We start from the raw sequence: 21001 nt of genomic DNA on the forward strand, positions 1-21001 counted from the left end.
GGTTTTTATGTTTAACTAAACCCATAACATGGTTTATTGAACTGGAAAAACTTATACAACAAAGCGCTAAAAACTATTTACATAATAACATCATCACGTCAGACTAGCCTCTTAAATCAAAACCCCAACTCAAGTTGGTGGTCATGAATATTGTACATTTCTCCTAATTACATTGCCCTCCAGGGCTCTGACACTTTGAAGCTGCAGATCTGCTATAAGGTGCCCAGTCCAAACTGGACAGAACATTAGACCTTAAGTTTGTTGTTAGACCACAAGACCTAGGAACAGATTTAGGCCTTTCAGCCCATCGAGTCTGCTCTGCCATTCCATCATGGCTGATTTATTATCCCTCTCAGTCCCATTACTGCATTCTTTTGCCTTCTCACTTTAACCTTTTACATGCTTATTAATCTAGAACCTGTTCCCCCATAGCTGGTGCATCTCCCACCCCAACCATCCTTAAGAACAGAATGAGTTGGCCATTTCGCCCAGTTTGTTTGCCACTGATTGGATCTCTTGTACAATACAATGGATTCTTGGTGTCACTATCTTGGTATGATCTTGTATTTGATCATTTACCTGCACTTTTTCAGAAGCCTTTACACTTTATTCCGCATTGTTAAGGCTGATTTATACTTGTGTGTACAGGCTACGCCGCAGCCTACACCATAACCCTCATCTTCACTTTTGCATCGCTCTACGCCATAGCGAGCATGTGTTGGTGTGCGCCAAAACGCGAGTTGGCAGTGGAGTTTCTATGCCACTATGTAGAGTTTCGTCGTGAGAGACATGGACGAGGAAATGCATTTCAAACATTTTTGCATGTCGGCAGGTAGATTTGACAATTTGGTTCATCTGTTTCACATCGGTGTACAGAAATGGCGGAGACGCGGCAACCAGAAATGCGTAGGAGGAAATCTGATGCTACCAAGCGGACCAATCACAGTTGTTGCAGTCTGCGTTGCCACAGGGCATGAGTAACTTTTCTGGAGAGGTCAACGTCACCCTACGGTGTAGGTATGGCGTAGGGTATGCGTTACCTACAGTGTCAATGTGACGCACAAGTATAAATCAGCCTTTTTTTTAACAACACACACAAAATGCTGGTGGAACACAGCAGGCCAAGCAGCATCTAAAGGGAGAAGCGCTGTCGACGTTTCGGGCTGAGACCCTTCGTCAGGACTAACCGAAAGGTAAGATAGTAAGAGATTTGAAAGCAGTGGGGGGAGGGGGAAATGCATAATGATAGGAGAAGACCGGAGACGGTGGGATGAAGCTAAGAGCTGGAAAGGTGATTGGCGAAAGTGATACAGAGCTGGAGAAGGAGGGAGATGGAGAACAGGCAGAGTGATTGGCAGAAAGAGAGAGAAAAAAGGAGGGGTGTAAAAAGCTAAATATATCAGGGACAGGGTAAGAAGGGGAGGAGGGGCATTAACGGAAGTTAGAGAAGTCAATGTTCATGCCATCAGGTTGGAGGCTACCCATCCAGTGTTGTTCCTCTAACCTGAGTTTGGATTCATCTTGACAGTAGAGGAGGCCATGGATAGACATATCAGAATGGGAATGGGACGTGAAATTAAAATGTGTGGCCACTGGGAGATCCTGCTTTCTCTGGCAGACCGAGCGTAGGTGTTCTGCGAAACGGTCTCCCAGTCTGCGTCGGGTCTCACCAATATATAAAAGGCCACACCGGGAGCACCGGACGCAGTATACCACACCAGCCGACTCACAGGTGAAGTGTCACCTCACCTGGAAGGACTGTCTGGGGCCCTGAATGGTGGTGAGGAAGGAAGTGCAAGGGCAGGTGTAGCACTTGTTCTGCTTACAAGGATAAGTGCCAGGAGGGAGATCGGAGGGAAGGGATGGGGGGGGGGGGGGGGGGGGGAGGAACGAGTGGACAAGGGAGTCGCGTAGGGAGCGATCCCTGCGGAAAGCAGAAAGGGGGGGGAAGGGAAAGATGTGCTGGGTAGTGGGATCCCGTTGGAGGTGGCAGAAGTTATGGAGAATTATACGTTGGACCTGGAGGCTGGTGGGGTGGTAGGTGAGGACAAGGGGAACCCTATCCCGAGTGGGGTGGCGGGCAGATGGGGTGAGGGCAGATGTGCGGGAAATGGCCTTGTTCTACCTCATTGCACTGTGATATGATCTGTACGAGTAAGTCAAGCCTTTCACTGTATCTTGGTACATGTGACAATAATAAACCATGCAAAACACTCATCTCAAGTTCAATGGTGGGAGAGCTCTTGGAACCCTTGGTCGGGGATGGGATTAATAGTCACGTGTGCAAAGTGGCTTAGTTATCTCAGCCCAGCACCCGTTCATTGGGCAAATTATGCTCAATCTGATAGAGATTTTCTGATGGGGTAACAGAGTTAGTGAGTGTAAAGGGGTTGATGGGCTTCCAGAAGACTTTTGATAAGATGCCACCTAATAGTTTTATCAGCAAAGTTGAAGCCACTTAAAGAACATTACAGCACAGTACAGGCCCTTCAGCCCATGATGTTTGTTAAGCTTTTAACCTACTCTTAAGATCAATCTAACCCTTCCTGCATAACCCTCCACATTTCTTTGTAGCCGTTACACTTTATTCTGTATTCTGTTATTGCTTTACCTTGCCCTACCTCGGTGCACTGTGTAATTATCTGATCTGCATGAACAGTATGCAAGACAAGTTTTCCCACTGTATCTCAGTACCTGTGACAATAAATGAGTAATTAACCACACCATTCAGGACCAAAGCTCATTTTCTACCTTTACACTCTAGAACATAGAATAGTACAGCACAAATAGTAATAGTACACAAATAGTACCATCTTCCTGCACTTTCTAGGCGTCATGATAGCGTACTGATTAGCACAAAGCTTTACGGCACCAGCGATCTCTATTAGGATTCAATGCCCACCGCTGTCTGTACCTTCTCCCCCTAACCATTTTCCTCCCATATTCCAAAGATTTATGGTTAGGGTTGGTAACACGCGGTATGCTACATCGGTACTAGAAATGTGGCAACAGTTACAGCTGCTCCCAGCACAGCAGTCAAACTAGTCACTGATGCAAACGATACATTTCACTGTACACTTCAATGTGCATGTAACAAATAACGTTCATCTTTAATTTCTTTTAATCCCCATATTGCTCGATTCTCTGAAATGCATACTAATCTGCTGATCCATTGTTTAATGAATATCAGGCAGCCTGCACAGGTCTCAGGGTAGATAAATGAAGAATCCGCCACGCCCTACGAGTGAAGAAATTTTCCTTTATTCAGCCCACAATGGCTTATCAGGAGCCAGTCCTCAGCACTGAACCACATCACTTCCCAACAATAAACTTGTCACATTGTGGTCAGTCTTTCCCAGAAGGCCCCTCAAGATTACAGACCAAGCCTTTCTCATCGCACAAAATAGGCCCTTCACCCCACCGTTGGTTCCTAAACACAATGATCAGGAACAGAGTCTCAAATACACTCTATGAACATCTTCCACTTCAGCAAGCTGTTTATCTGTCATTCAGGATTATGGCTGATCTTCAGCCTCCTCGACTTTGATTGGCTTATTATTGTCACATGCACTGAGATACACGGTGGCATGGTAATGTAGCAGTCAGCTTAATGCAATTGCAACTACAGTGAGAACGCTGTCTGCAAGGAGTTTGCATGTTCTCCCCGTGACTAAGGAGCTGGTGCTGGACCTGAGGAGGGCTAAGGCACAAGTGACCCGTTTCCATCCAAGGGGTCAGTGTGGACATGGTGGAGGATTACAAATACCTGGGGATACGAATTGACAATAAACTGGACTGGTCAAAGAACACTGAGGCTGTCTGCAAGAAGGGGTAGAGCCGTCTTTATTTTCTGAGGAGACTGAGGTCCTTTAACATCTGCCGGACGATGCTGAGGATGTTCTACGAGTCTGTGGTGGCCAGTGCTATCATGTTTGCTGTTGTGTGCTGGGGCAGCCGGCTGAGGGTAGCAGACACCAACAGAATCAACAAACTCATTCGTAAGGCCAGTGATGTTGTGGGGGTAGAACTGGACTCTCTGACGGTGGTGTCTGAAAAGAGGATGCTGTCCAAGTTGCATGCCATCTTGGACAATATCTCCCATCCACTCCATAATGTACTGGTTAGGCACAGGAGTACATTCAGCCAGAGACTCATTCCACCGAGATACAACACTGAGCGTCATAGGAAGTCATTCCTACCTGTGGCCATCAAACTTTACAACTCCTCCCTCGGAGTGTCAGACACCCTGAGACAATAGGCTGGTCCTGGACTTATTTCCACTTGGCATAATTTACTTATTATTATTTAATTATATTGCTATATTTCTACACTATTCTTGGCTGATGCGACTAAAACAAAACCCAATTTCCCTCGGGATCAATAAAGTATGTCTGTCTGATTGTATAGTTTTTGTCAAGATGCTCCTCCCACCTCCCAAAGATATTGTTTGTAGGTTAAGTGGTCACATGGGTGTACTTGGCTAATGTGGCTCCTTGGGCTAGAAGGGCCAGTTAATGTAATGTATTGCTGATAAAATAAATTTGCATGCCATCTTGATCGATCATTCTGGAATTTTACAGCCTACATGTAGATTATACTCTGCATAATACTGTATTAATCCTGTTGTATGATGGAGATCTCCACCTACGGGTAAAATAGCCCCACTGCCTCGAGGGAGAGACGAAGGGTACAGGAATAAACCCAAACAGCAAATCCAGAGAGGAGACCCGAAGGCGACTGGACGTCACTGAATGTCCTTCCGGCATTCCTGCAGCCAAACGTATCGCTTCATAAGCTTTCCTTTGGACTACACTGGGATCTTAACAATTGGGTATCTCAGGATCTCCATGCCTTTCGCCCAGGCTTGCAACGATGATGATCAGCACCCACTGTTCTTCAAGACAGACAGATGCCAACAAACTAACATGCACCTGTGATCTGTCAAATCCTGTTTCCTATAAATTATTCCTTCCAATGTTTTCTGTTGAGATGTCAATGGGAAACGCGGAAGGTATTGGGGGGGGGGAACGGACCCAGAAAGACAGCACAATGACCAGATGATCCATTTGAAACCAACATAACAGGACCCACTCCCCTCTATCGCCAAGTCCTGCAGTACCATGACCATGCTCACCGAAGACAGCAACGTGTGCACTCACCCTGCCAGAAGGAAAGGAAGATGACGGATTTCACCATGAAGAACTTGAGCACGGGGCTGTAGGGGCTCAGGAGCTCCCTCGTGGCAAAGTAGAAGAGGAACAGTGCGTAGAGCGAGAGGCTGACGGAGATGTTGTAGATGATCATAACGTAGAGGTAGCCACTGGCAACGCTGGGGGTGTAGAGGGAAACAGATTTAACCTAGTCCCAAAACAAGAAAAACTGCAATCTCATTACCCTAATTATCCACAGAATCATATCCTGGTTTCTGTATTCTAGCCTCCTACTCATCCCCAAATAATCATTCTAGACTCAGCAAGATATGTAGTAGTTAGGCAAACACTTTACAGGACTAAATTCCCACTGCTGTCCGTACAGGGTTTGTACATTATTTCCTGTGACAACATGGATTTCCTCCGGGTGTTCAGGTTTCCTCCCACATTCATAGGGGTACGGATTAGGAAGTTGTGGGAATACTACATTGGTGCCGGGAACATGGTGACACTTGCTGAATCCCCACAGCACAATCTTGGAATGCGTTGGCTGTTGATGCAAACTTCGCATTTCACTGTGTTTTGAGGCACACGTGACAAACAAAGACAATCTGGTATCATGCTTTCAGCCAGGACACAAGCCCTTTGGCCATGACATCTGTGGCAAGCATGATGTCAGATTAAATTAGCTCCTTCTGCCTGCACATGATCTATATCCTTCCATCCCTTGCATATTCAGGTTTTTATCTAAAAGCCTCCTGATCATCACTATCGAATCTGCAACACTCCTGGCAGCTCAATCCACACATCCCCTTTTAATACCCCTCTCTCTGGTATTCAACATTTCCACCCTGGGTAAAAGATCCTGACCATAAAATAGAGGAGCAGAATCAGGTCATTTAGCCTAACAAATCTGCTCTGTCATTTCATCCTAGCTGATCCATTTCTCTCTTAATCCATTCTCCTGCCTTCTCCCTGTAACCTTTGACACACTGACTAATCAAAAATCTATCGACCTCCACTTCAAATATATCCACTTCCACGTCCATCTGTGGCAACGAAGTCCACAAATTCACCACCATCTGGCTAAACTTCCCATCATCTCTGTTCTAAAAGGGTATCCTTCTGTTCTGAAGCTGTGCCCTCTGGTCCTAGACTCCCCACACACCACTGTACAAGCCATCTCTGTTTAACTCGGGGGTAAGCTGAACCTACACAAAGCTGAGATGAGGTTAACAGTAGGAGTGGTTTGTGGTGTTGTATGCAGCAGAGGGTGGCCAGTTTCCATTCGAAGGGTGAGCCAACCTTTCCAGCTGCTGTCTCCTCTTCTAACGCAAACAGTGCAGGCAGGTCCAACTGTCTACCCCATCATTGTCTCTCAATTTTATAAACTTTTATCAACCTTTAATGCCCAAGAAAAAAAAATTCATTGGTCCTGAACTCTGGATTTCCTTCCTCTTCACCTTTACTTTAAGAGACACCATAAGACACAGAGCAGAATTTGGCCATTTGGCCCATCGAATTCTGCTCCATCATTCCACCATGATCACTTCCTTCTCAGCCCCAATCTCCTTGTCTTCTCCCCGTATCCCTTCATGCCAATCAACAAACTATCACCATCAACATTTGCCTTAAATACACCCAATGACCTGGCCTACACAGGTCATTGGGTGTATTGTGAATTGTGGCAACGAATTCCACCCATAGGAAACATCCTCTCCACATCCACTCTTATCTAGGCCTTACACATTCAATAGGTTTCAAAGTGATCTCACCACATTATTCTAAATTCTAGCAAGTACAGGCCTACTGTTACCAAACACTCCTCATACAATAACCCTTTCATTCCTGGATCATCCTCATGAACCTCCTCTGGACACTCTCCAATATCAGCACATCCTTTCTCAGACCAGGTGCCCAAAGCTGCTACAATATTCCAAGTGAGGCCTCACCAGTGCCTTATAAAGCTTCAGCATTACATCCTTGTCTTTATATTCTAATCCTCTTGAAATGAATGCAAATATTGCAATTGCCTTCCTCACCATCAACTCAACCTGCAAGTTAACCTTTAGGGAATCTTGCACAAGGACTCCCAAGTCCCTTTGTATCTTGGATTTTTGTATTTTCACCCCATTTAGAATATAGTCTACGCTTTTGTTCCTTCTACTAAAGTGCATGACCATACACTTCTCGATACTGCATTCCATCCGCCACAGGTTTGCCCATTCTCCTAATCTGTCCAAGCCCTTCTGCAGTGCCCCTACTCCTTCCACTATCTTCATATCATCTACAAATCTGGCCACAAAGCCCTCAATTCCATCATCGAAATAACTGACATATAGTCACCGGCAACCAACCAGAAAATGCTCCCTTTTTCCCGCTCTTTGCCTTCTCCCAATGCTCCATCCACACTTGTATCTTTCCTGCTTTCTATGGGCTCTTACCTTGTTTATTTCTTCAAAGAATTCCAACAGATTTGGTAAGCAAGATTTTCCCTTAAAGAAACCATGCTGTTCAAGGGCTATTTTACCATGTGTCTCCAAGTACTGAGATCTCATCCTTAACAATCGACTCCAAAATCTTCTGAACCACTGAGGTCAGGCTAACTGGCCTATAATTTCTTTTCTTCTGCCTCCCTCCCTTCTTGAAGAGTGAAGTGACATTTGCAATCTTAGTCCTCCAGAACCATGCCAGAATCTAATGACTCTTGAAAGACCATTTCCAAATATCTCCATAATCAGTTTAGGCTCTTTCAAAACCTTGGGGTGTACTCTTCTTGGTCCAGAGGATTTATCTACCTTCAGACCTTTCAGCTTCCCAAACACCTTTTCCCTAGTAATAGCAACTGCACTCACTTCTGCCTCGACACTCTCGAACTTCCAGCACACTGCTCTCACCTCTCTTTTACTCTTTATATATCAGTAAAAACTTTTGGTATCCTCTTTGATATTATTGGCTATTATTTCATATTTCATCTTTTCCATCCTTACGACTTTTTCAGTTGCCTTTTGTTGGTTTTTGAAAGCTTCCCAATCCTCTAACTTCCCGCTAATGTTTGCCCTATTATATGCCCTCTCTTTGGCTTTAATGTTGGCTTTGACTTCCCTTGTTATCCACAGCTGAATCATCCAGCCTTTAGAATACTACTTCTTTGGGATGTATCTACCCTGCGTTCCAGATGGTTGCCACAGCTGGGGTGGTAGTGCGGATAAGCTCCCACTACCTATAAAGTGGTATGCTTCTCAAATTAGCCTCTGACAACCAAGTCCAGCTCCTGGCCTTCACATGGCAGAACTGTTTACACTGACAGGATAGGGGCGAAGGTGGGTCACTGGCACCTTAAAACCTGTTGCTTCAGGCAGGTGGGGCTCATTAACTTGGGAAGGCAGCACATCTAGGAAAAGGAAAACTGATCTAAAACCTCCGCTGTTTTGCGGCTATACCCACTCATAGGGAAGGCTTCAGGAGTAAACAAAGGAAGAAACCTGGATTGGAGCCCCTAAGACAGTCTGAAGTTGATTCAATGTCATTTTGGCAGCTCCTGCAGTTCAGCCGTCATCAAAATATTATGCCTGGCATCCCTTTTGACATCAGCATCTGAACCAAGAGGAGGATCGTGATGCTTGGGCAACTCACGGTATTTATACACCTCCTGTCCAGAATTTGGTTGCGCCAATCTCCACAACCTACTCAAGATTTTGGGGCGATGAGCAAGTGGCGATGGTGGCAGGCACAAGATGGTGCTGGGAGCCACTAGTCAGGTGGCCAAGGCAGGACGGTCGCTCTCTTCTCACGAGGCAAGGGCAGTGTTCAGCAGCCACCCTGACAATGGAGCAGCCCCACTCATGGGCAAGGGTCTGGAAAAGGTGACCTAAAGAAAGCTTGCCTCACCCTACCCTGTCAGCATACCGCAGCTGACTGGACATCTATTTTGTAGTGGAACTACTTCAAAAACCACAAAACAAGGAAGAACCACCAGAAAGCTGAGCAAACTCGGTGTTGGAGCCTGGAACGTCAGGACACTCATGGACAACAAGGACCAGTAACAGACCGGAGAGGTGAACTGCTCTTGTAGGACACGTGCTTCAGAAGTACAACATCGACACTGTACCGCTCAGTGAGACACGCCTGGCTGAGACCGGTGAAATCACAGAAGCAGGGGCTGGCTACTCGTTTTTCTGGAGTGGTGAGATAAAGGAGGTGGCTAGAGAAGCCGAAGTTGGCTTTGCCATTCCGGACCACAATCGTCAGGAACTGGAGTCGCTCCCCAGAGGGATCGATGATCGCCTCACAGTAATGAAGCTACCTCTGACTCTGATCAGTGTCTACACACCCACCATGACCTACACATCTGAACAGAACTCGGCCAGCTAATATGCTCTGTCCCCAAAGATGACAAGATCCTGCTTCTTGGCAACTTTACTGCCCGAGAAGACAGTGACTTGGCCGGAAGTCATTGGCATGGCCTTGGAAAAGGGAATTGCACAGGAAGTAGGATGACAATCACCAACATCCCCTCTCAGCTTCCAGACATCCACAAGGCAGCCTGAATGCACCCTGACTGATTATGTGAACACAAGGCACCGGGACATCAGGGACGTGACCAACACCAGAGCGATGAGGGCTGCAGACTGCTGGACTGAGAAGCAAGCTGTCATGTCAGATCACCAGGGCGTACAAGCACCAGCAGGCTGCCTCTAAGCGGAAGCTGAACAGACTTGAGCAACTGCTTGAGGAAGCAGAGCCAGAAGCAACACGGACTGTCTTCAGAGATACCCCATACAGCACTGGAAGTGACGTTCTCGGGCAGTCCAAGAGGAACGACAGGACTGGTTCGATGAGAACAACTCTGATATCGTCACCCTTCTCGAGCAGAAACAGGAAAGCTTTTGCAAGCTGGCTCAGTGATGAGCAGTCAACCTCCAAACATGACCGACTGAAGCACCTCAGTAGTAAGGTCCAGGCTGAGCTACGGAAGTTGAAAGATCAGTGGTGGGAGGCCAAAATCGGTAGAACTTCAGCACCACGCTGACCAGAACAACACAAAGTGGTATTTTGAAGGTCTAAAGGCAGTGTACGGACCGTCCTCCGACAGCAGAGCACCAGTCCGCTCCTTGGACGGAGAGCTCCTCACTGACAAAGGCGACATTGTCCAACACTGGGTAGACCACTTCAACCAGCTGCTGAACAGGCCATCCCAGATAGAGGACTGGGCCATAGAAGAGATGCCCCAGTGCCCAGTCTTGGAGACCCTTGAAGTTTTGACACCCCACCACACCGATAGAAGCTAGGAAGGCAGTTCACCAGCTGCAGCCAAGTAAGGCCCCTGGCCCGGATGGGATCCCACAGGAAGACTTCAAGGAGGGTGGCAAAACCACCCTTCAGAGGCTGACAGAGCTCATGCAGCAGTTCTGGGAGAAAGCCTGCGTACCACAGGGCTTTATGGATGCAAACATCATCCACCTGTACGACAACAAGGGTTCAGGGCATCCTGTGACAACCACAGAAGTATAATTCTCCCGAGCATAGCCGGGAAGATCATGGCCCGTATCATAGTGAACAGGATTACCTCTCACCTCCTTGATGACATTGCATCAGACAGCCAATGTGGTTTCAGATCTAACACAGGGCATGATCTTTGCAGTCCAGGAGTAGTGCCGGAACCCAGAACTCGGCAGGTCATTCCACGAAAGCAAGGTGGCCAGGGTCATCGAAAACTGCTTCACCTCTGACCCCTTTCTAGTAACTAACGGTGTCAAGCTGTGTCCTCACATCTACTCTTCAGTCTGCTGTTCTCTCTCAGAGTGATACGGGAATAACAGTTCACTACAGGTCTGACGGACACTTCTTTGATCTGCAACGCCTCAAGGCCAAGACCATAGTGCTGGAAGCAATAGTAAGAGACTTCCTCTTTGCACATGGCTGCACTCTTGCAGTGCTCAGTGAAAGGGAACTGCAGGGGCTCGCTGTGGCAGCAAGAAATCTTGGCCTAACTATCAACCTGCAGAAGACAGAAGTTCTACTTCAGCCCGCACCCCATATCGATCATGTGGAACCATGAATTGAGAGTGAAGGCTCACAGCTCAACACTTTTAACGCCTTCACCTACCCGGGAAGCTGCCTCACCTCCTCCCGCAGTCTAGATCCAGACTTGCAGAAGCTGGGGAATCCTTTGGCAGTCTAGGGACACGTGTGTGGGGAAATCATAGCATCTCGCTGAAGACCAAGATGGCAGTCTACAGAGCAGTCGCCTTGACTTCTCTGCTGTATGGCTGTGAAACATGGACCCAATACCACAGGCACGTCAAGGTGCTTGACCAGTTCCACCTGCAATGCCTTCACAAGATCACAGGCAACTCGTGGCAAGACAAGAGTCTGCACCACAGAAGTGCTATGAAGGGCCGAGAGCTCTGGCACAGACGCACTTATCATGAAGGCTTAACTTCAATGGGTTGGACATGTGATCTGGGTGAAAGACAACCGCCTTCCAAAGATGGGATTCTTTTCTGAGCTAGCACATAACACCAGATAGCAGGGAGGCCCCACAGAACACTATAAAGACTGCATGAAAGCATCCTTGAAGGCACGTAATATTTCTATGACTGGTTGGGAGGCCTTGGCCAAAGACTGCAATGCCTGGCACCTGGCAGGCTACAAAGGCACCAGTGAATTCGAAGAGAAGCAGCTGAAGGACTGCGATCCAAATCACCAGGACCGCAAAGAGAAATGACCCGATCCTTCAATGGCCATAACATGTCCAACCTGCGCCTCCCAATCCGGGCTTCGCTCTCAAGAGACATCACTGATGTCACAGTCATTCCCAACAGACTTCCAAGATAATCCTGCATCTTCCAAATTGCTCCCACAAACACCAGCCGTTGCTACTCTGTCATCATCCCTGCTAGTGTCCCCCTTCTAATCAACTTTGACCAGCTCCCCTCTCATGCCAATGTAATCCACTAAGTCAGTGCAAATCAGAAATCACATCTCCAGCTCACTGAGGATCAACACGGGGGCAACCTCAAGGATGTGTGCTTAACCCATTAACTCTCTGGCCAGGCACAGCTCAAATGTCATCCCTAAATTTGCTGACAACTATTGTTGGCAGAATCTCAGACAGTGACAAGAAGGCATATAGGAGCGAGATAGATCCACTGGTTGAGAGATGTCACAGCAACAACCTTGCACTCAACATCAGTACAACAAAAGTAGTGATTCTGGACTTCAGGAAAGGTAAAATGAGGGATCACACACCAGTCCTCAGAGGGATCAGAGGTAGAAATGGTGAGCACGTTCAAGTTCCTGGGTATCAACACTTCAGAGGATCTATCGTGGGCCCAACATTTCGATACAGTTATGAAGAAGGCATTACAGCAGCTATATTTTATTAGGAGTTGGAGGAGATTCGGTATGTCACAAATGACACTTGCAAATTTTTACAGAGGTAGCACAGAGACCATTCTGACTGTCTGTATGGGGTGGGGGTGGGGGACAGTTACTGCACAGGATCGAAATAAGCTACAGAAAGCCGTGAACTCAGTCAGTTCCATTATGGCCATTAGCCTTCGTAGTATCCAAGCCACCTTCAAGGAGTCATACCTCAAAAAGGCGGCATCCATTATTAAGGACCCCCATCAACCAGGTCATACCCTTTTCTCACTGCTACCATCAGGAAGGAGGTACAGAAGCCTGAAGGCACACCCTCAGCGATTCAGGAATATCATTATCTCCTCTGCCAGCAGATTTCTGAATGGACATTGAACCAATGAACACTACTTGACTACTTGTTTTTTTCTTCCTCTTTTTGATATATACATTTACTGTAAAATGACAGATTTCAACATTTGCCAGTGACATTAAACCTCTCTGAATTCCCTTTACACCACTGTAATACTGTAATATCTGAGGTTAGCTTCTCCCTCTCAAGTGGCAGGGTGTATTCTATCATATTATAATCCCTGTCTCCCAAGGTTCCTTTATCTTAAGCTTCCAAATCAAATGCAGAATAACTGATCCCCTTGGAGGCTTAACTACAAGCTGCTCCTAAACGCCATCACGTAGGCATTCCACAAGTACTCTCTTGGGATCCAGTACCAACTTGATTTTCCCAATCTATCTGCATATTGAAATCCCCCAAGATTATCGTTAACACTGCCCTTTTGACATGCTTCTTCTACTTTCCCACTGTAATTTGTAGCCCACATCTTGGCTACTGCTCCTGTATATAACATCTATCAGGGTCTTTTTACCCTTGCAGTTCTTTAACCCAACCCACAACGATTCCACATCTTCTGATCCTACGTCACCACTTTCTATGGATTTGATTTCATTTTTTAACCAGCAGAGCCACCCCACCCTCTCTTCCTCCCTGCCTGTCCTTACGATACATGTGCATGCTTGGACTTAAGCACCCAACTATGATCTTCTTTCATCCACGAGTCAGTGATGTCCACAAAAATCTACCTACCAATCTCTAATTATGCTACAAGATCATCAACTTTATTCTGTATACTGCATGCATTCAAATACAACACCCTCAGTCCTGTATCTGGCACCCTTTTCAATTTTGTCCATGTTTTACACTGCAACTCATCCCACTGATTGCAATTTTGCCCCATCATCTGCTCTCCTTCCTGACAGTCTCACTAAGTCTCCTTAAAATTGACTGTTTTAACCAGACCTTAGTTCGTGCAGTTTTTGTGTGTGATGTTTTATACATATTAAGTACTTCGCACCCGAGCCTTAACATGAAATCACACAGTGCAATGTGTTGTTTACGTTAACAGCCAGCACAACCCAAGTTTGCACTGGGGCAATCAGCGAGTGTCACCACACAGTCTGGTGTTGACATAGAATGCTTAGCAGAACAATACAAGCAACAATAACAGACAATAGCCACGCACACAAAATGCTGGAGGATCTCCGCAGGTCAGCATCTATGGAGAGGAATAAACAGTCGATGTTTCGGGCCGAGACCCTTCATCAGGATCAAAACTCCAACTGTTTATTCCTCTCCACAGATGCTGCCTGACCTGCTGAGTTCCTCCAACATTCTGTGTGTGTTGCTTTGGATTTCGAACATCTGCAGAATTCCAACAGCAGGAATGATGAGCAAGAGATTTTGGAAAGAGATGTGTACAGGTACAAAGCCCAGGCAGCCAAGGGCATAATTAAATTTGGGGATGGTCAAAAATTAGCAACAGTGTAGTTTCCTATAGAATAACTCTTCCTATGGTCTACAGGAGTATCCAAACAGTACATCAACACAAAAAGTGATGCAGGAACTCTGTGAAGGGAAGCAGTTGATGTTTCAGATCCAGACCCTTCATCTGGATAGAAATAACCAGTACAGAACCAGGGAGGGAAGGGTGAGGGGAGCGAAGCAAGGGCTTGGCAGAAGAAAGGTGGATGCAACAGAGTGGATGTGGTGATAGGAAGGCTGAAGATGACAGAACCTCAGCCAGGAATAAAGCGAAGGAGATGGGGAGGGGAATTAATGGGAGAAGGTAGGGAGGATGGGAAGGAGAGGAAAGAGGGACGCAAATAGGGCCTGTGGGATCAAGAGAGAAAATGGAGGGGAGGGGTGCAGAGGGGAGAAGGGAGAGAACAAAGAGATGGAACCTAGAACATTTCATCACAGTACAGCCCCCTTCAGCCTGCTATGACAACCTTTAAACATACTCCAAGATCAAGCCAGCCCTTCCCTCCCACAATTCCCTCCATTGTTCTTTCATCAATCAGAGTTTCTAAAATGTCCCTAACGTAGCTAACTCTGCCACCCCCGAGCAGAATGTTCCCACCACTCACACTCATACCGTGTTACTACTTCCCTGTTATGCCAGCCTTTCAAGCTACTCTGAGATCAATCTAACCCTTCCCTCCCACACAGCCCTCCATTTTTCTATCCTTTTTTTTCTTTCACCCACGTGCCTAACCAAGAGCCTCTACAATTCCCCTAATGCTTTTACTTCTACCACCATCCCTGGCAGAGCGTTCAACACACCCACCACTGTTTAAAAAAAACTTACCTTTGACAACTCCCTTACAATTTCCTTCAATCACTTTAAAATTATGTTAATCAGCCTCAGCACACCTGCTCAATTATTCAATGAGATTAGACCCAATGTCATACCTCATATTTCCTCAGTGTTCCTAATGTATCGGCCACTGCCACCCCTAGCAGCACGTTCCACATACCCACCACTCTGTGTAAATAAAAACTTGCAGAGCTATCTAACGAGAGTACTTGGGTGACAAGAGAGTTTGAGGAGCAGGGACAATGTGTAGATTGGGTTTGGAAAGGAAATTACAGCGCAAAGCCTGGGCAGCACAGGCACAATTAAATTTGGGGATGGTCAACGATTGGGAACAGCGTAGAAACATCAGGGGACCAACAGGGCTGTGGATAATCACGTGGAAAGAAAAGGGAGCAGGGTGTGGGTAGAGTAAATGCAAGCAAGCCTTTTTCTGCTGAGATTGGGAGAGACTAGAACTAGTTGCCTCCCCCTCCCTCAGTGGAAATTACCCTCAGTGGAATTACCCTCTGGGTAATTATTGAAGTGGAACACAAAGGGTAACATCTTCACTCAGGGGGGAGCAAGCTGCCAGGTGAAGTGGTGGATGGGTGTTCGACTCAACACTGGACAAGTCCGTGGATGAGAGAGGTATGGAGGGCTGCGGTCCACGTTTGGGTGATTGGGACTGGGCAGAATAACAGTGTGTTGCAGACCTGGCATCCAAGGGGACTGTTACTATGCTGTAAGTGTTCTGTGAAGAGGCCACATTCAGGCTGGAGGAGCAATATCTCTGGGTAGCCTCCAACCTGACAACATGAACATCACTCCCCACAATTAATGCTGGCTGAGTTAGTGAGTTCCTCCAGCAACTTGTGCATGTTGCTCAAGATCTCAGAGTGAATTTAGACTACTCCTTAGGATGTGAACAGCTTCAGTACAGGACTCAATCTTGGCCATTGAGGGCTAAGAGATAATCACACAGGACATAGAAGGTTAGGTCACTGGGCCACATGCAATTGCTCAAGTATTCAATGAAGTCCCAGCCGGCCCTTCATCTCAAAGCTATAATTTTGCACCAACCCGATTAACCCTAATATCCAAAACTCTGGCATGGACACCCTCAGCGAGCAAGTCTCCCTAAATACTTATGCAACCATGGCTTCAGTGACACAGTGATCTCTCGAGAGAAAGCCTTCAGGAGAATAAATGGACCAGGACGTTGGTGAGGGAGGGGGAAAAGAGGAAGGCTAGAGATTGCTCACTTGAAGTCACCGTCCTTGTATTTGCCGAAAGCTTGTAGAATCACGGTGATAATGGCCATCAGTGGTTTCACGACGCAGAACTGAAGGGTCGCCTGTGGAAAAACAATTACGATGTTTCAACGACTAAACTTCAAGCTCCACCATCACCCACCATCAGTAATATCCACAGGAGACGCTGCCTCAAGACATAGATACGCAAAGATCCATGACACCCATCCCCTAATCCATGATGTGCCATCTTCTCGCAGATACCATCAGGCAGGAGGTACAAAAGCCTGAAGTCCCACACCACCGGGTCCAGGAACAGCAACTTCCCTTCAACTACTTGGTTCTTGCAAAACCCTAATAACTACCCCACTTTGACCACTTTGCACCACAATGAACTTTTTGGTCCAATTGGTTCCCTCATCTATAATTTGTGTGTTTTTTTTCTTGAGTGATGTTTATCTGATACTGAATACCTGGGGTGATGCTGCTGCATGTAACATTTCCTTTGCACCTGTGGGATTCTTACACTAATACTGATTTAGTGTAACATCTGAAACTTTGACAAATTCCTACAGATGTGCGGAAGAGAGTATATTGACTGCGCCACAGGTGCAGCCACAGCCTAGTATGGAAACACCAATGCCCTCGAAAGGAAACTCCAAAAAAAGTAGTGGAAATGGCCCAGTCCACTATGGGTGGAGCCCTCCCCACCATAGAGCACATCTACACACTGTTACAGGAAAGCAGCATCTGCCACCAGGATCCCCACGACAAAGGCCAGGCGTTCTTCTTACTGCTGCCATCAAGATGGTACAGGAGCCTTAGCACTCACCACCAGGTTCAGGAACAGTTATTACCCCTCAACCATCAGGCTCTTGAACCAGTGAGAATAACTTCACTCAAATTTGTTTGCCCCATCACTGAACTGCTCCCAGAACCTACTGATTCACTTTCAATGTCTTTTCATCTCATATTCTTGATATTTATTGTTTATTCATTTATTAATTCTGTTCTTTTGTATTTGCACCTGTTAGGTGTTGCCTTTCATTAATTCTATTATAGTTATTGCATTTATTGAGTACGCCCACAAGAAAATGAATCTCAGGGTTGTATACACTGACAGACATGAAATTTGAAAGAAAAATTTACTTTGAACTTTGTTCTTCCTTGTAAAATTGTGTATAATTTACATTTTTCTTGTGAATGTTTTGTGTTTTTCATTGCCCTGCGCACATATGTATTTGTGCAAATGACAATAAACTCAGCTTTGATTTGGAATTAAGTCAGAGAACAATCACATCAGCCACCACGGCTGTTGTTCACCCAGATCCCCAAAGAGAGCAAGGAAACATGGCCAACAACCCATCAGGTCCTGCCTCACACAATCCTTTCTCCCAGTCAAAGAAAGAGACCTGCATTTTAATCAAGAAGATCGGGGGCGGGGGGGGGGGGGTGCAGTTGGCAGGTGAATGATAGATGAAGCTCTGCTGTTCACTCTGCTGACCCACGACTGTGCTGAAACACACAACTCGAACCACATCATCTAGTCATGACGTGACCATGGTGGGTCTCATCAGCAAGAACGACGAGTCAGCTTACAGAGAGGAGGTGCAGCAGCTAACAGACTGGTGCAGAGCCAACAACCTGTCTCTGAATGTGAACAAAAAAAGAGATGATTGTTGACTTCAGGAGGGCAAGGAGCGACCACTCCCTGCTAACCATCGACGGCTCCTCGGTGGAGATTGTTAAGAGCACCAAATCTCTTGGTGTTCACCTGACAGAGAATCTCAGCTGATCCCTCAACACCAGCTCCATAGCAAAGAAAGCCCAGCAGCGTCTCTACTTTATGTGAAGGCAAAGGAAAGTCCATCTCCCACCCCCCCCCCCCAATCCTCATCAAGTTCTACAGGGGTGGTATTGAGAGCATCCTGAGCAGCTGCATCACTGCCTGGTTCAGAAATTGCACCATCTTGGATCACAAGACCCTGCAGCGGATAGTGAGGTCAGCTGAGATCATCTTTCAGGGTCTCTCTTCCCGCCATTACAGACATTTACACTACATGCTGCATCCACAAAGCAAACAGCATTCTGAAGGACCCTATGCAGCCCTCATACAAATTCTTCTCCCTCCTGCCATCTGGGAAAAGGCACCAGAGCATTCGTGCTCTCACGACCAGACTATGTAACAGTTTCTTCCCCCAAGCCATCAGACTCCTCAATACACAAAGCCTGGACTGACAGCAACTTACTGCCCTCTACTGTGTCCAAATGTCTTGTAATTTATTTATTGTAATGCCTGCACTGTTTTGTGCACTTTATGCAGTCCTGGGTAAGTCTGTAATCTAGTGTAGTTTTTTTTCTTTGTTGTTTTTACATAGTTCAGTGTAGTTTTTGTACTGTTTCATGTAGCACCATGGTCCTGAAAAACGTTGTCTTGTTTTTACTGTGTACTGTACCAGCAGTTATTGTCAAACTGACAATAAAAAGTTACTTGACTTGATTTGAGATACAGACAAAATAAGGAAAAAGAGGTGTTGAGAGGTGGATGAAGAACTTCAGGCTTGTAAACATAGGGGACTCTGCAGATGATAGAACACACACACTCGCGCACATGCACACATAGAGTACTGGAGGAACTCAGCAGGTCAGAAACACAAGAGATCCTGCAGAGGCTGGAAATCCAGAGTAACACACACAAAATACTGGAGGGACTCAACAGGGCAGGCAGCATCTAAGGTGAGAAATAAATAGTCGGCATTTTGGTCCAAGACTTTTCATCAGAAAGGATCTCAGTCTGAAACAATGTTTTTATTATTAATTTCTATTGATACTGCCTGACTTGCTGAGTTCCTCCAGCGTTTTGTGTGTACACCTCAGGGTTCTGTACCCTTGCTACCTCCCCCACACAGACACTGCTCGACCTTCTGAGTTCCACCAACCGATGGTTTGTTGTTCCAGATCCCAGCTTCTGCAATCTCATGCTTTGCACTAAGTGGCCGATTTCTAGTCAGAGCACTGCAGCACTGAAACAGGACCTTCAGCCCTTCTAGTCTATGCCAGCCTGGTCTTCTGCCTCATCCTATCTATCTGCACCCACACCATAGCCCTCCATACCTCTCTCATCCACACACCAATGAAAACCCCTCTTAATTGTTACAATTAAACCCGCAGCCACCACTTCTGCTGGCAGCTCGTTCCATACTCACCATTCTGAATGATTCAAATTCAGATTTATTTATCACACGTGCATTGAGACCTGGGAAATGAACCTGGTCAGATGTCAGATGTCTCAGTGGGAGAGCATTTTCGAGATAGTAATCACAATTCTACCTCCTTTACCATAGCACTGGAGAGCGACAGGTGCAGACAAGTTAGGAAAACGTTTAATTGGAGTAAGGGGAAATATGAAGCTATCAGGCAGGAACTTGGAAGTATAAATTGGGAGCAGATATTCTCAGGGAAATGTACAGCAGAAATGTTGCAAATGTTCAGAGGATACTTGTATGGGGTCTGCATAGGTACGTTCCAATGAGACAGGGAAAGGATGGTAGGGTACAGTAACTGTGGTGTACAAAGGCTGTTGAAAATCTAGTCAAGAAGAAAAGCTTACGAAAGGTTCAAAAAACTAGGTAATGATAGAGGTCCAGAAAATTACAAGGCTCGCAGGAAAGAGCTCAAGAATGAAATTAGGAGAGCCAGAAGGGGCCATGAGAAGACCTTGGTAAGGAAAACCCCAAGGCACTCTACAAGTATGTGAAGAGCACGCAGATAAGACTTCAGAGAATCAAGTGGGACAGTGGCAATGTGTGTATGGAACCGAAGGAGTTAACAGAGGTACTTAATGAATACTTTGCTTCAGTATTCACTATGGAAAAGGACCTTGGTAATTGTAGGGATGACTTACAGTGGACTGAAAAGCTTGAGCATGTATATATTAAGAAAGAGGATGTGCTGGAGCTTTTGGAAAGTACCAAGTTAGATAAGTCACTGGGACTGGATGGGATGTACCCCAGGCTACTGTGGGAGGAGAGTTCTGAGCCTCTGGAAATGATCTTTGCATCGTCAATGGGGATGGGAGACATTCCAGAGGATTGGAGGGTTGTGGATGTTGTTTCTTTATTCATGAAAGGGAGTAGAGATAGCCCTGGAAATTATAGCCCAGTGAGTCTTACTTCAGTGATTGGTAAGTTGATGGAAAAGATCCTGAGAGGCAGGATTTATGAACATTTGGAGAGGCATAATATTATTAGGAATAATCAGCATGGCTTTGTCAAAGGCAGGTTGTGCCTTACAGGCCTAATTGAATTTCAGCAAGGCATTTGATAAGGTACCCTATGCCAGGCATATTGAGAAAGTAAGGAGGCATGGGATCCAAGAGGACATTGCTTTGTGGATCCAGAATTGGCTTGCCCACGGGAGGCAATGAGTGGTTGTAGACGGGTCGTATTCTACATGGAGGTCGGTCACCAGTGGGGTGCCTCAGGGATCTGTTCTGGGACCCTTACTCTTTGTGATTTTTATAAATGACCTAGATAAGGAAGTGGAGGGATGGGTTAGTAAGTTTGCTGATAACACAAAGGTTGGG

At 46.2% G+C, this 21001-nt stretch overlaps 1 protein-coding gene across 1 annotated transcript in view; it reads right to left on the minus strand.

The window, feature by feature from the left end:
* Positions 1 to 21001, minus strand: part of LOC132383210 (transmembrane protein 184B-like) — a 94583-nt gene that overhangs the window by 17441 nt on the left and 56141 nt on the right. The window contains exons 6-7 of the mRNA XM_059954100.1: positions 16429 to 16520; positions 5160 to 5329 (exon numbers count right to left, since the gene is read on the minus strand). Coding sequence (XP_059810083.1) covers positions 5160 to 5329; positions 16429 to 16520 — 262 coding nt within the window. The remainder of the gene's footprint in view (positions 1 to 5159; positions 5330 to 16428; positions 16521 to 21001) is intronic.

This window comes from Hypanus sabinus, chromosome 29 (genome assembly GCF_030144855.1).
Source record: "Hypanus sabinus isolate sHypSab1 chromosome 29, sHypSab1.hap1, whole genome shotgun sequence".
NCBI lineage: Eukaryota > Metazoa > Chordata > Chondrichthyes > Myliobatiformes > Dasyatidae > Hypanus > Hypanus sabinus.